The 16,026-nt window shown below is 49.7% G+C and overlaps 1 protein-coding gene across 15 annotated transcripts in view; it reads left to right on the top strand.

The window, feature by feature from the left end:
* The window catches only part of DTNB (dystrobrevin beta), a 222,173-nt gene that overhangs the window by 201,170 nt on the left and 4,977 nt on the right, over positions 1-16,026 (top strand). For 8 of the 15 annotated variants that reach the window (XM_076332462.1, XM_076332460.1, XM_076332459.1 and 5 more), the window contains 2 exons: positions 5,634-5,723; positions 6,415-6,570. In XM_076332462.1, the coding sequence (XP_076188577.1) occupies positions 5,634-5,723; positions 6,415-6,560 (236 nt within the window). In that variant the 3' untranslated portion in view covers positions 6,561-6,570. Of the gene's footprint in view, positions 1-5,633; positions 5,724-6,414; positions 6,571-8,882; positions 8,937-14,033; positions 14,070-16,026 lie in introns of those variants that run through there. The other 7 variants (XM_076332466.1, XM_076332465.1, XM_076332461.1 and 4 more) reach the window with 3 other exon arrangements.

The following is a 16,026-nucleotide window of genomic DNA, read 5'->3' as shown; positions in this document are numbered from 1 at the left end:
GAGGAGAGGAGAGGAGAGGAGAGGAGAGGAGAGGAGAGGAGAGGAGAGGAGAGGAGAGGAGAGGAGAGGAGAGGAGAGGAGAGGAGAGGAGAGGAGAGGAGAGGAGAGGAGAGGAGAGGAGAGGAGAGGAGAGGAGAGGAGAAGGAGAAGACCATAACAAAGAAGCAGAAGGACACACAGGACAATGAACCTTCTCTTGCTCCAACGGTCAGAGCTCCTTCTTTTGGCACCTTTTCTATATGTTACTCCCCTCTGCTTTTGAAAAAAATATCACTTTCTGGCCTAAACTCAGTGCTGCCAACTGCTCCATAAGAACATATGAAGAGACATAGACGTAAGTAGTGCTGGATTATCAGGTAGTTTCGGCTGTATTCCTCTCTGTCCAGCTTGTCCTCCGGTTCTTCGGTAAAATTGGTATGGTTGGATCAAATGGGTAAGCTGTCCATTTGTGAATAGTACAGCTTATCGTGCTTTGTAGAAAATCAGGGCAGCAGTTGACACACATATTTTTATTCCCCTACTTCTGTAGGTAGTGTGAGTTTATACTTAGCTGCTGTTGCTTTTTAGGAAAAAAAAAAAAAAGTTTTACAGTCACGCGTTTCAAAAAAGTCAAACTTTTCCATGTCAAAGCCATTGTCAGCTCCAGAAGGGCTCCAAAATTTGAAGACAACCAGATGAAATGGAAACTTGTTCAGCTCAATTGCAGACCACTGCCTCTTCCTCAAATACCAAAGAGGCTTGACTATCTGGAGATGTTGGAAGGCGGCAAGCAAAGACATGACTGTCAGTCTGATGTCAAGAAACTTGGCAAATATTTTTTTACCTTCAGGGACCATCTCACTGCAGAGCAGGGGGAAATGAGTTATTCTTCAGTCCTATCTACCTCAACTCTGCTCATGGTGAAGGAAGCCATTCCCAGTAGGAACGGGTGCCCATACTTGGTATTTCTCAGGAGTGGTGTCACTCGGGGTTTACGTGCTCTTTTCTTCTCTTTTGCCCATTTTGGTCCAGAACTCTGCTTCTTTAGTACTCCAGAAACATTCTGGGATGTAGAGCTGTGAGAAAAACAGCAGCAGGACCTGGTCTTCCCCAGTACCTCTGGCAGACACGGAGGTTGTTCCTGAACATGATCCACGTTTCTGGAGATTGACATCAACTCGTATTTTATATTCCTCTTATTGACAATAAAAGAAAGAAGGACAGAAAATCCACCTCGCCCTAATGCACTGGCAAGGGCTTCAGCTGTTTGCGGGCAGAGACAACCAACAGGCAGCGACTCTTCACATGGACCTCTTGGTACTCCATGGGAAATCCCACTGGGTATTGGACATCTTAGAGCCTGCAGTGCCAGGGTGCCGCAGTCTCTCTTGTGTATTGGTCCTTTGCAGTAAACAAGAGCCCTCGACTTGTTGCAGAGGCCAAGTTGTTTATTTCTTTAAAAGATGACAAGTTGTATCATATGGAGTCACAAAACTGGAGGTGGTGTTTTCTCATTGTGGGTAGGGAAGATCATGAATATTAGCGTCAAATACCTTTGTCAGATGGGCGATCTCCTTTTCAAAACAAAGAAAACGTGAAAACTAACTTCCCAGAACTGATGATATATCTCAGAACCAAACAGATTTTAAATAACAATTTGCATTTATCACTGATCATTGGAAATATCCTTCTAGAACAATCTTCCTTGCCTAAATCAGCTGCTGCCAGAAGAAGGTGAGGAGAGAGGCTACAAAATGGCAGCAGAGGAGCAGGAAGTATCAGCGAATACTTTTAATTGGTATTTAACGCCTGGAGTGCTACAGCAAGGACTGCAAGCCCTTAGCCCCCGGCATACTCAAAAGAGGGAAAGGCTGTTACTTGTTCTCCAGAACTTCAGCTGGTGAACTGGTCAGGTGATGGAGGACGTCCGTCTGAAAACACCGAGTATCTACAACTCATCTGTGAGAAGGATATGTCTTTTTCCGATCCCATCGGTAGGAACAAGCTCCTCATCTCTCTAAACACTTCCAGAAACGACAGCAGAAGCAGGCATTTCCAGGGAGGCAAGATGCCAAATACCAGAGGCACAACACTCCATCTGTTGCTGTGGGTGGTCCAGTCGCCTCCTCTTCATCTCTACAGCAAGTTTGATGGTACAGCCGAGAGCTCTCAACTGATTTCTTTGGCAGCTGCCTCTCCTTCCCCCCTTTGCAGATTGGCTTTCTTTTTCCAGGCTGCGTAAAGTGGAACAGCAGCGCAATGAGTTCTACCAGTCACTGGGAAAATCTGCTCTATCTGGTTCATCATTTTCCCCTTTCCTTTTTTAATTAGGAAAGCACAAAGAGATGAAATGATCTCCTTTCTGCTGCTAGGAGTAATGAACACATGATTATAGTAGTGCATTAACTGTCCTACTTGATTTTTTTTCGTTTTACAGTATTGCTTCGGCATCCAAATTTGCTCTCTATCCATCTGCTTTTTTCCTCGGAGAGACAGGCAAAAGCCATGACAAAGCAAACTTCTCTCTGCACGGTTTACAATCATCAGAGCTGTCTTCAAACTCCTGGCTCTGGTAGAAGCAATTAATCAAGGGCTCATTCATGCCTTTTACCTGAATGACTGGTTCATAAGGGGATAGTCTTCGTCAGGACCTGTTGATATTGCCCAAAGTGAAAACTTGTTTTTTCTAGGTTTTTAACACCTGACAGCATCTCAGATATATGTTGCAATCAACCAGGTGTTGTATAACACTGTTCAGGGCTGGGCTACGGACTTGTGCAGCAGCCGCATCGCAACAGCTTGGTGTCGGTGGTGGTGACGACTCCCCAGAAGCAAAATATCTATAGGCAATGCCTGCAGTACACGCATTTTATGGGGGTTTTTTAACAAAAACATTTAAATTATTTTTGCTAACTTTTGCATATCCACCAGATTCTTATAAAATCTCATAGTGGGAGAGAGGAGGACAAGGGAGTGAAGATCTCGGTGCTGTTCCACCTCTTGCTGCCGTGACCTAGGAGCGGGCAGGAATGCCAACGTCTTGTCTTTCCTCCCAGGGCGCAAGTCTTCTGCGAGCTTCCCCGTCAGTGCGGGAAGGTGTAGAGAAGGAAACCTTTAAAGAATTGAATCTCAGTAATCTTGATCATATAGTCTTAAGATTAGATAAGTTTCCTCCATAGGTGATCTCTTGATCTTCCACTTGGCCAGAGGGAGAACGCAGTAATACGGTATTAGAATAAAATGCCCTGATGATATTCCGGTTGAAATATTCAGATACAGGGGCCACCATCTAATTAGAAAACTAATGCTGCTGTTTGTCGTCTTGAAAGAGAAGAAAACAGTCCCTCAGGATTTCTCAGATGCAAATACGATCCACCACTGCCAACAGAAAGGTGGAAGTTCCTCTTGTGATAACTGCAGTGATGGCTTATTCCTCTCAACTACTAGAAACACTCCTGCAAGAAAAAAATGGCCAACAGACTCCATAATAAGTTTCCTGGAATGATCTTCCGGAAAGGCAATCTGCACAATTAGTGCTGTTTCATATTAATCCTGCCAAATCAGGCAAATTCAAGGCAAGTGGAGAACACAGGAAACAGGATAAAATTTCTATGTTTTCACATAATAAAATAATTTAATGTCACCAGCCATGAGGGCTTCAGGTGGCTCTTGCACGTAGATGTCCAGATGAGCTCGTTAACATTATTCATCTCTTTCACAGGGGAGGCAGGCTGGTATTTTACAACCTTTCACTCCCAAAAGTAACGCCGGGCAGGGCGGTGGCCGTGCTTCACTGTCATGTGCAGTGACAGGACCCAGGACATCTAGAGACCTGGATAAAGTAGCCTCCGTCGTGTAAGAGGTGCAGAGGAGTCCCCTAAGTCACAGGTCCCAGACTTGTTTGCCACAATCTGCATTTTTTCCTGGGAATTGCACGCTGTTTGTGCATGCACAGGAACACCCAGTGCCTTGCTGCTGCCTCAGGAGTGGTGCTGGTCAGTTGGCAACCTAACCTGGAGGAGAAAGATGCTGATGGAACTCACGTCAGCTCGGTAGCCTCCTCTGGCAGCGCTCAAACAGCGCTAAAATCCACAGGCAAAATGAAGGAGCAGGCGCTCTGACGGCACCCCAGCCAAGGACGCAGTAAAAGCCAGCACAGCATTTGGGAGATGAAAGCAGCGCGTCTGGAATGAGAGAGGCACCCGACTTCAAACAAAAGTAAACGTGTAACGTATAGTTGTCGTTACTGCAGTTCAGTACAGCTGCAAAATGTCACATCAAATGTCTCTGGTGATTCCACATGTGTTGCCTTCGTGCCCTCGCTGGAGCAAATGGCAGGACGGGATCCCAAACGCCGAGATCTTAGAGCACTGTCAGACACTCAGCATCAAAGCGGTGCTCCTGGAGGCTGCGCCGGTACGGACATCTGGTGCCTGTGGGGGATAACAGACCGCCTAAAGCCATTTTCTGTGATCAGCTAAAGCACGGGGACGGCTGAGGTGGGACCAATGAACCGTTACAGGGACCTGCTCCCAGCAAAGCTTCAGCTCGGGGCCATCGGCTCTGCAACCAGAGAAACTGCAGCTACCAACCACCTGCGGGGACAGAAAACATGACCCCACGCCATCAAAGCCTCCAAATAAAACCGAAACAGTGCAGCGCAGAAAGGTGCCGGAGGAAGGGGGCCTCGGCAAGGACGAGGAGTCGTGTCCGCGGTATCTGCGGATGCTGGGGCACTGCAAAATTGGGCTGCGGTCAGCATGATGCTCTGCCACAAGAATATGGCTGGCTCTGCCGGAGGGACCAGCATGGGGAACCAGAATAGATGGCGAATAAGATCATCGTCTTCCCAGTGTCAGCAAGAGGCAATAAGCATCGTCCCCGACACGCAGCAGCTCCTGCTGCCCTTGCTCATCTCTTTTACGGGCAGCAGCCAGTTTGACAGTTCCTTTGCAGATTGTGGCCCCTCGCTGGTCCCGGTCATCCTTGCGGAGCCGTGGCAGATGTTCGAGTTGCTGATGGGGCGAGCGGGTCCCTCGAGCAGAGGATCGCACAAGACGAGTGTCCAGACTGGAACTAGGCAGTGCCACTGTGGGTGACAGCAAAGTGCGGTGCTCCCTGGCTGTGTGGCACACCGAGGAAGAGGATTGCTTCCTCCGGTGACTCAAGAGGAGAGCTCTGCAGGGGGCGAGAATTCAGTTACCTTTTATTCCCCTCAAACCTCAGTGATATTGATTGCAACAGAGAAGCCAGCAGCGATAATGACTCTGCACAAACAAAGAGCATGGATCAGCTGTGCCACGGCCAGCACCCAGCGACTCTGGTCTTGGGGAGAGAAGCGTCTGCCCTCGAGCTGCCGTACGAGCGCTGTCCTTGTCAAGGAGCAGAGCAGTGTGATAGCTAATTAGCCAAACAGACGATCAAGCAGCCAAGCAGAACTGGGCTGTTCCAGAGCAAATCACCATCTCTCGCTAAGCCGAGCTGCTTTGATGGGGCCCTGCCGTACGCTGGGGCGTCCGAGCTCCGTCCCGAGGGGGGGACGCTGGTGGGGACCGGTGAGGGATGCATGGCCGAGCATCGTGGCGCAAGGAGGTTGGGCAGTGGCAGTGCGGCCCATGCGATTCCTGCTCTTTGTGTGTCTGCTCTGCTCCCAGGTACGAGGAGGAACCTCCGCAACGACCTGCTGGTAGCAGCCGATTCCATCACCAACACCATGTCATCGCTGGTGAAGGAACTTCATTCAGGTAAGAATTAATTTAGCGGCACATGCGTGCAGCAGAAAAAGGAGAGCTTGAATCCACGAGTTGGAGATTTGTCTTTAGATTTATTTTTTATAAAAACTATTTAAAGCGTAATGCGAGATTATGTGTTCATTTTTTCAATGATAAAATGAAAAATAATCTTTATGGCTAACATCATTGAGAACTCCAAATACCTTCTGAACAGGCTTTCCATTGATTTTATCACTTGATAGTTAAGGCAGTACTCTGCAGATACAAACCTGGCTGATAGCACCGTTGGTGATTCATGAAGCAGACTCACATCTAGCTCCCTCGCTCCTGCGCATATTGATCCGTGCACGTATAACAGCACCAAACAGCTTTTCCAGAGTACCCTGCAGGCATGTCCTGGACCACTTACTAGGCAGGAGAAGTGCCACTTCCCACTCCCACTTCTGGAAGTCGGAGCTCCTTAACAACACAAGCCAGCAAGTCAGAAGCCAGGGCAGATTTGTGAGTGAGTCTCCCCAAACTATTGCTTAGTGATGGCGATACTTGAGCAGCGGGTGAGACTCCTCTGCAATGAATCCCCATTAGACGCCGTAACCACAGATATATAGTAAATGTACCTGAGGCCAATTGCAACAAAGGATTAAACAGCGATGTGGAAAAAGGATAATTATTCCCTTCGTGCCTTTTTACTGTGTCGGTGCAGGTAAAAACCCTGATGGGACTGGAGCAGCTTCTGCTGTAGTCCAGGGACGCGTCCTGTGGCTCTCGAGCTTTGTCGGCGATGGAGTATACGATCATTTAGGATTCCATCAGCTTGTTTGTGGGCTGCCTTCTCTTTTAAGAAAGTAAAGCATTCTGTATTCGGACTGAACCTCACGGTTTCTGTTTCGCGCCTCCCCCGGCCCCTTGCTGTATCTGGTAGTTGCATCACATAATCCCCCCCATAAACCTATCAAGCTCTGTATTAAAACCAGTTAGGCTTTTTGTTGCCACTGCCCTTAATGGAGAAGTCACAGTTATAAACCGGGTTGATATTTTACTGCTAAGCAGTAAATTCACCCAGTCTAAACCCTGCGTCTTGGCTGCAAAGGCATCTGTGAGTTAATAAAGTCTTTCATGTATGACAGCAGCATCACTGGTGCCACTGCAGTGAAGGGCCGTGTGTTTCTTCAATAAATCACCATGCTCAAGACACACGGCTCTCTTCCCTCTAGGCTGAAACCCGGTGAACAAACCCTCTGCCCAAAACAGATGTCTGCAGTAATTTATTTTTTGCTTTTAATAGAAGAGCGCATTTGCAGCGGTATGGCTGAGCTCAGGGTCTGGTCCGGGGTGGCTGGTGACAGAGCTGCTGTCGGCTGGACCTGCGGCTCTCCTGCCCTCCTCTGAAATCCCTGAGAGTTTGGCAAATGCAAACAGCCCGGGTTTGCGCTATTGACAGCCCTTTCAGGCTTGTCAGGGATCGTGCAAAGCAGTTATCGTTCACAAGGGAGTGAAAATGGAATTAATTACAGTCTCCTACTTGAGGATATGCAGATACTAAAGAAGGCTCCCTTGAAAGTATCTGAAATCATTTCATTTGTGTAAATTAGGAAAAGCATGAGTTATCCTCAGCTGATGAGAGTCAGTGGGATTTAACACATATTGTCCCGGAGGTAAGCTGTGAGAATAGACACCTCCTCCAGCCCCAGGCTCGCCCGATATAGCTGCAGGCATTGTGTTTTGAGCATTTTGTGAGACACTGGTACGTGCACCACCCACGCCTCTGTTTGCCTCTCCGTACCTTTGCACGAGCTCAGAAAACAGATTCCTTTGGGAAGGAAACACTGCTCAGGGTTACCCCTTCCTAGATGGGCTTCCAGAGATGCTCTGATTGTCCCCCCGTCTGCCTTCTCCTGTGCTGATAGCCTAATGCTCCTGGTGCCGTCAAGGGAACACTGACATCATTTTTACTCCAACTGAGCTTAAAAAGGCACACACTGCTGATCTCCAGGGACCAGGCGTGATGCTGCTGGAGGTGGCTCAGCCCCTGCCCTGCAAAGCTGCCGAACGGGAGGCAGGTTCAGGACCCAGAGCGGCTGCTGAGCTCCAGGTCACGTCTCTTGTCATTAAAAATGCGTTCGGTTTTGTCAGTGATCTCTTCTGCATTCGCATTAAGGACTCATCGGTAGCCATCGCTGAGTAGGCAGAGACTGTGTGACTCCCAGATGTCTCATCGGTCCTGCTGTCAAAGCAACAAAGAGAGCAAATGTTTGTAAGATCCCCTTTGATCAGATCAATTCAAAATGCTTCAGTTTTTCAAATTGTGCCTTTTGTTGCAGGGTTTTCTCTCTTGCTCTCAGCAGCATGTGAAGCAGGCAGAAGTGATATCACTGCTCGTAATAACTGTTACCTGTTTACACAGGTCTCACTGAAATGTTGCGCAGAGAGATATGAGCCACCATCTGCAGAAGAATGTGACCTCCTGCTCCCGCTCTCTGCTACATAAATAAGAGCCTGGCCATAAACTCTCTTCAACTTAACCGGAGTTAAATATAATGAACCACCAGCTCTCAGACATAAAATGAACGCCTGTCTCTGGGGGCACAGCCTGTCACCAGTTATGTGGCTTTGCCCCAGTGTGAGCGATGGCGTCACTGAACACCTTGCGCGGGCAAAGGGTGCAATGCCGGGAGGGACCCTCCAAGGTGTTCGCCTCACCATAAACCGTTTTCATTTTTCGTCCTTAGATTTGACCTCAGCCTAAAAGCCGTGACTTCCTTCCCACGGTGTATATTGCGCAGTTCTTCGTTTCTTACAGTGCTAAAATAAGCGTGCACAAGGGACTTCGGTCCTAACGCTACCTGGGCCAGGTAGTAGTCCACTAGTAGTCCACTCCTTTGGACAATGTAGACACTGCTTCCAGCTAGCACTCTACAACCTGTAATCATCCGATCAGGATGAAGCGGGGACTGTTTTGCCACCAGCAGTGGACAGGCACCGTGCCACAGAAGGGGTGGTGATGTTTCCATCCAGGTTCTCCTTGGGAGCCTGAACACTCGTCCTCCTTCCCCTCCAGTGCCAGCTATGCCTGATAAACCAAGTTCTTCCTTGCTGCAGAAAAGGCCCCCGAGTATCTGTTCTCTCACCTACTTGTCTCACGTGCGCTTTTTTTCTTTTTTTTTCTTGAAGCAGAGGAAGAAGATGAAGAAGAAACGGAAAAAATGCAGAATGGAAAGGACCGAGGTAAGGGGACAAACTACGGTCTCTGAGCCGTAAAGCATTTTCTGATTTGCTCCTCTGCAGGAGATCAGTTTGCCGTCTCCATTTGGAGTCCCGGGAGAGGGCTCTGAGTGCAGATGGCTCCGGGTGGAAGCAGCCCCCATTGCTGCTGCCGCTGTTACGCCACCTGCAGACACGGCACAGGTTTATCTGCCTGCTCCGGCCATCGCCACGCTGCCAGGTTGCTCTCTCCAACATCTGCCATGGCTTGAGATGACATCATGGCCAGAGTTTCTTCACCGTGTGTATTCAGCTTTCAAGAATGTTTTTCTTTCAGCAAAGGTCATGCACAGACCTTTGAAATGTGTAAGAGGAGGAGGAGGAGTTGCTTTGAGTGCTGCAAGAAATCCAGTTCAGACGAATATGTTAGAAAAAAAACAAAGCATGGGCTGGTTACCAGTGAAGTTCCTGAGCGGTGGGACCGTCATCTGCTGAACCGCTGCCTCCTGTGACCTTGGCTGGACAAATGTTCAGAATTACTCTGCTGATGGTAATCCCGTGTAGGCAGTGCCATCAGCTGAGCAGGGTTTCACAGGAGGTCTCTTTCATCTCTGCTATCCCTGGATTGCAGGTCTAGATACTAATCCTCCCCAGACCACGTCTTCCTTTGGTGCGAATGAATCCATAACATGTGCTAGCAGAGTTATTCCTGGGGCTGGAAGTGATCATCGCAGGCATGGAACGCAGCCCCGAGACTTGCAAACAACCGTGCAGCGTACGGTTGAGTTGGAAGGGCTCTGCAGGAGATCTGTTCCTCGTGTCGCGCTCCACAAGCGAACAAAAAAGCACCTCCCAGACCCTCCTTGGGAAGGGACCTTGCTCAGGGGTCTCTTGAGTTTTGCTTTCTATGTTTTAAACCAAAGCGTGAGAAATGGACTTGGACAGGTTTGAATCAGCCCAAGCATTTCTGTCTCACTTGAGCCAAACCTAATTTCAGCATCAACAAACTGGAACTTTTTATCCTTTTTTTGTTGTACGCGCATTTTCCTTCTGGCTAAGCTGAAGTGACAGGGCTCACATTTCTCACTGAAAGAGCTTGTTTTCCTGAGTTTTCCTGTCCAGCGAGTTCTGCAAAGCATTTGGGTGTTTGGAAATGCTCTGTTTCCTGATGGCTTGTCCATCAGTATTAGACATTATAAGTTTGTAGGAAGAAGTGCAGTAGAACAGGAGTTTTCAAAGCAGAATCTCATTGGCTCTAAATCACAGGGCTCTCTGTGCCCTAGAACATTCCTCTCCAGTTAAATATTTTAGATGCTTAGCAGATGACCCTTCTGCTTTTTTTCCAAATGTGCATTGTATCTTGCATGGGAAATAGGGAAAGGGGGATTTTGAAGAGTTGAGATATGATGTATGGTAGCAGAGATGTAGTAAGACAAATTCAGCTCTGTTACTCATTGCAGCAGCATTGGAGTCGGGGAGGGGACGATGGAGACGTGTAACCAAAGGCAGAACTTGGTCCAAAAGCCTTCGTGTGGAATGTAAATATTATCTCTGCCAGAGAGTAAGTGATTTCTTAATGTCACAAAGTTAGTGAGATAAAAATCTGGCAGAAAAATCAAGGAACGATCGATATATAAACTGCAGTCCTCCTGCGGCGTGTGTACACTATGGGAGCTCCTCCAGACACCAAAGCACGCGTGGCGATGGGGAGTCCGGCTCTGGGTTTTGTGCAGGCTACGTCAAGGACGGGCGTTAGGAAAGCGCCTGCTCTCTGCCCCATGTTACCTACAGGGACCCGTGGCCGGGATGCTCCGGGCGCGCAGGGTCTGACGGGGCTGGCCAGCAGCGCCCCGTGCCCACACCGAGCTCCACCTGCCCCGGCTTCATTCTTTGCACAGTGACTGTGTGTGCATCCCCATCTCAGCAAAGCTCTCCCTAGCTGCCGCATCAGCCCGTTACTTCTTCCCATCCTGAACGGACGAGAATTAAAATTACTTGTAGCTCGTGTATTCCCCAGCTTCTACACTGGCGTAGACGAGGGAGATGCCGGTCCTCGCAGAGACGCTGCTGCGATGTGTTTCCTAGAGACAGCATCGCCCTTGTGCTTCCTCACAAGTTTCTTCACAAAGTTGTTTCATATTTCTCTGGGTCCCAATTAATCAACCTCAGAACTCGCTTCCCCGCTGGAGAGGCTTACGTTTGTACACTTGATATAGCAGCGGCGTGGTACGGCTTTAGCAGGATGAAATCATTCGGGAAGACTCCAAGTTGGCTGCGTCTTTTGTGGTTAGGATTACAAATTAAGGACCATCTCCAGAGAAGATGTCTGCGCGGGTTTCCAGGCACAGAAGAGCACAGTCGGGAGCTGGCAAAGCCATGTCCATCCAGTCGCGTTAGACGTCGCCCCACGGCAGTTCAGCCAGCCTTGGCGCTCTCTTTGTGTTACCCCTTCTTGAAACCTGGTGTCACGTACCCATACATTGCACGTGTGCCAAACGTTATTTCAGGTTGGATGCCTGCTTGGCTAGGGCTGTCCCGCCGTCACTGTTTGCCGTGGTCCTGCTGCCTCTCTCCAAGACAGCACGCTCCTGTTGGTGACCAAGGGGTGGACCCATGACAGTATCACCTGAAACAAGACTCTCCATGTGCTGGTCCCTTCGTGTATTGTCCGTTTGGATTTTATAACCCCCAAACCGCTAGAAAAGGGACTAAAGTGCTGTGATGTGCTCTCTCAAACTGCTGGAAGGAAGGGCATGGTTTGCAGCCCCATAAAATTTGTTAGACAAAAATATCCAATTTGAAATAGACCTGGCCATACTGATCAAAACTGGAGTCCATGCAGCCATCTGTTCTTGGAGGATAGGACAGAGTCCATCCTCGGCAGGTTTACAGATGACACCAAACTGGGAGGAGCGGCTGATACCCCAGAGTGTCGTGCTGCCATCCAGAGGGACCTCGACAGGCTGGAGAAATGGGCTGGCAGGAACCTCATGCAGTTCAACAAGGAGAAGCGCAAAGTCCTGGGAACAGTCCCAGGCACCAGGACAGGCTGGAGGCCACCTGCACACAGCTTTGCAGGGAAGAACCTGGGGTTCCCGGTGGACACCGAGTCGACCATGAGCCAGCAATGTGCCCTCGTGCAGCAAACGCGAATGGCATCCCGGGCTGCATTAGGCAAAGCATTGCCAGTCGAGGGAGGGGATCCTTCCCCTCTGCTCAGCACTGGTGAGGCCACCCCTGGAGCGCTGCGTCCAGTGCTGGGCTCCCCGGTACAAGAGGGACATGGACAGACTGGAGAGAGTCCAGTGAGGGGCCATGGCGATGATTAAGGCATTGAAGCATCTATCACAGGAGGAGAGGCTGAGAGAGCTGGGATCAAATCAACGTGTACAAATAACTGATGGAAAAGAGTAAAGAAAACTGAGCCAGAGATGTCTCAGTGGTGCCCAGAGAAAAGACAGGAGGCAATGGGCACACATCGAAATACAGGAAATTCTGTTTGAACACAAAAAAATACTTTTTAACCGTGAGGCACACACAACCTGTGTTGCCCAGAGGGGTCGTGGGGTCTCTATCCTTGGAGGTACTCAGAACCTGATGTGTCAAGGTCCTGAGCAGCCTGCAGTGGCTGACCCTGCTTTGGGTGGGGGGTTGGACTGGGCGATCCCAGCGATGCTGGGATTTCTGGGATTTCCTGCTTGACCAACCTGATCTCCTTCTATGACCAGGTGACCCGCCTGGTGGGTGAGGGAAAGGCTGTGGATGTGTCTACCTGGACTTCAGCAAGGCCTTTGACACTGTCTCCCACAGCATTCTCCTAGAGAAGCTGGCGGCTCACGGCTTAGACAGGTGGACTCTGCGCTGGGTCAAAAACTGGCTGGACGGCCGGGCCCAGAGAGTGGTGGTGAATGGAGTTACATCCAGTTGGCGGCCGGTCACGAGCGGTGTTCCCCAGGGCTCAGTTTTGGGGCCAGTCTTGTTCAATATCTTTATCAATGATCTGGACAAGGGGATCGAGTGCACCCTCAGTCAGTTTGCAGATGACACCAAGTTGGGCGGGAGTGTTGATCTGCTCGAGGGTAGGAAGGCTCTGCAGAGGGACCTGGACAGGCTGGATCGATGGGCCGAGGCCAACTGTATGAGGTTCAACAAGGCCAAGTGCCGGGTCCTGCACTTCGGCCACAACAACCCCATGCAGCGCTACAGGCTTGGGGAAGAGTGGCTGGAAAGCTGCCTGGCGGAAAAGGACCTGGGGGTGTTGGTCGACAGCCGGCTGAACATGAGCCGGCAGTGTGCCCAGGCGGCCAAGAAGGCCAATGGCATCCTGGCCTGTATCAGAAATAGTGTGGCCAGCAGGAGTAGGGAAGTGATCGTGCCCCTGTACTCGGCACTGGTGAGGCCACACCTCGAATACTGTGTTCAGTTTTGGGCCCCTCACTACAAGAAGAACGTCAAGGTGCTGGAGCGTGTCCAGAGAAGGGCAACGAGGCTGGTGAGGGGTCTGGAGAACAAGTCTGATGAGGAGCGGCTGAGGGAACTGGGGTTGTTTAGCCTGGAGAAGAGGAGGCTGAGGGGAGACCTCATCGCTCTCTACAACTACCTGAAAGGAGGTTGTAGCGAGGTGGGGGTCGGTCTCTTCTCCCAAGGAACAAGCGATAGGACGAGAGGAAACGGCCTCAAGTTGTGCCAGGGGAGGTTTAGATTGGACGTGAGGAAAAATGTCTTTACTGAAAGAGTGGTTAAACATTGGACCAGGCTGCCCAGGGAAGTGGTGGAGTCCCCATCCCTGGAGGTATTTAAAAGACGTGTAGATGAGGCACTTAGGGACATGGTTTAGTGGACATGGTGGTGTGGGGTCAACAGTTGGACTCGATGATCTCAGAGGTCTTTTCCAACCTTAATGATTCTATGATTCTATGATTCTGGGATTCGGTAAGATCAGGAGCACTTTTCTACCTACCTTGCATTTCAGAGGACTTGCCATTTATCCCAATGCCTGTAAAGCTGTTTGCAGTCCTGAGAAGAGTTACCCATTAGAGCAATAAGAGATGGGGAGATTTTTCATTTTACAGGAAATAAAATTACCTACTTTCTAAACGTGCCTTTCCCCCTGTGTTGCAGGTTAGATAGACGACTGCAGGCTGTACAGTAATTCAGGTAAGGATGGATATCTTTTTTCTTCCCATCTCCAGCAGCGCTGCTCTGTACACGGCCGTTGCAATGCACAGGACCAAGTCCCTGGTCACCTCCTGCCCTTGTCCTTTACCTCCTATTTCTGTACAAGGAAGGTTCCCCTCCTGCCCATCGCTCCACAACCGTTCAAAATGATGTTGAGTTTTTTTCTTGTTAAGACCCGACTTTGCTCCTGCTGCAGACAGTGGGAAAACGTCATTAACTTCAGGGAGAACAGCATTATCTCCCATTTTGTTAGTATTGCTTCTGTACTGAGAGGCCTCAGCCAGGAAATAGGACCCTATTGTGATGGACGCTCTCCAGATGTACTAAAAATACAATCTCTACCCTCAAAGAGCCTGTGCTTTAAGTTATAATAAGGCACAACAGATGGATAGACAAACAGGTGGTTGGAGAGCACGAGACAGCGGTAAGGGAGAAAGCCTGAGCCCTAGGGTGACAATGCCTCTGAAGGACCCGAATAAGATCCTTATCTTCACCCACCTGAAAAGCTTGTAGGAGGGCACCGGATCAGGTTTCCACGCTCCCCATGCACTCGCTGGATATTTGCCTTAGCCGCAATGCCCATCTTTCACCATTCCCAGTGGGAAGAAGGAGGGTTCTCCTGGCAGAAAAACATCGCGTGGACACGCATGTAATTAGCCAGAAAGGGATGGGGACTGGCGTAGTAGGTAACCTTCTTTCTAGGACCTTTTCCTTTACCCTGTAGGTTAGTTAGAAACCAGACAGGAGAAAGTCTTTTATCTTTAACTTACCAGTTCACACCCAGCCCGTGGTGATAGTGGGCCAGATGAATTAATCATGACGGATCCGAAACACAATTTTGCATGATAAAACCACCACGGTTGTCCTCTAGAGGTAATTTGCACAGGAGAAGAAAGGGGGTTTGCCCTCCCTGCAATTTTAGTGCTGGATAGAGATAACCCGAAAGTGGCTTGAGAGTTTTTCTGGTAGTTTTTACATTAGAAATTCAAGTCCTGCCTCATCTGAGAAACAATCTGGTAACTCAAGAAGGAGTGAAATTATACCATTAGAGAGGAAGGCAGCAACGGAGAGCTGTTTATACTGTCTGTGTGTGGCTTTTTCTTAATGTCCCTTTAACTCTAATGGCTTTGGAGAAGAGGATGGCTTTGACCCTGGTCACCCCTTAGCCACTGATCTGGGGATGAAAAGCTCCCTGTTCTCTGGGAAGCCCAGCAGTGCCTCCAACAAAGCAAGGACCGGTGCTGATGGGCGCTAAATTAGAGACAACTGAAAAAATAAGAGAGAGAAACTACGTTCAGGTTTCTTTATCCTCCAGAAAGATTGAAGACAGACATGTCCGTGAAAGAAGAAAACCCTTTAAACTGTGGTGGTTCTTCTTCAAGTTCCTCACATTCCCATTTGTTGTGCCAGGACCTCTGATGGGTCCTCCTGAACCTTGCTGGTGGCAGAGTCCAGCCAAGCCGGACCGGTGGCTCCGGCCGCCCTTTGGCTCTGGTTGCCCACTGATGACGGAGTGGGCTGGGATGGGCAGCATCGTCAAGGGCTTTCTGTTAGCAGATCTTGGCTATTCTGGGGAAAAAATGCCCAGCACCAACCTCACCTTGGCTTGCGAAGTCAAGCGTGTCAGCTCATGGGCCCTCGCTCGCAGGACCTGGGGACCTGCCACGGCACCATGCTCCTGGTGTCCTGGTGTCATTGACTCAGGAGCTCATGTTTCCTCTGTTTTCTGGGTTGTCCGGGGTCCAAGGTGAGGAGCTCTGGGCTCAGCAGGATACTTGATGGCCATGGGGGGTGCTGCACATTTGGTCCACTCAGAGCTTGCCGCGGGTGGCCCCAGAGATGCACAGCCCCAGCCAGAAGTTTCAGGAGGTCCCAGCAGAGGAGCTTGGCTCCTGCCCTGCGACCGTGCGGGAGCTGATCTCCAAAACTATGAACA

This window comes from Aptenodytes patagonicus, chromosome 3, assembly GCF_965638725.1.
Source record: "Aptenodytes patagonicus chromosome 3, bAptPat1.pri.cur, whole genome shotgun sequence".
NCBI lineage: Eukaryota > Metazoa > Chordata > Aves > Sphenisciformes > Spheniscidae > Aptenodytes > Aptenodytes patagonicus.
This window is presented reverse-complemented; position numbering and strand designations above follow the sequence as displayed.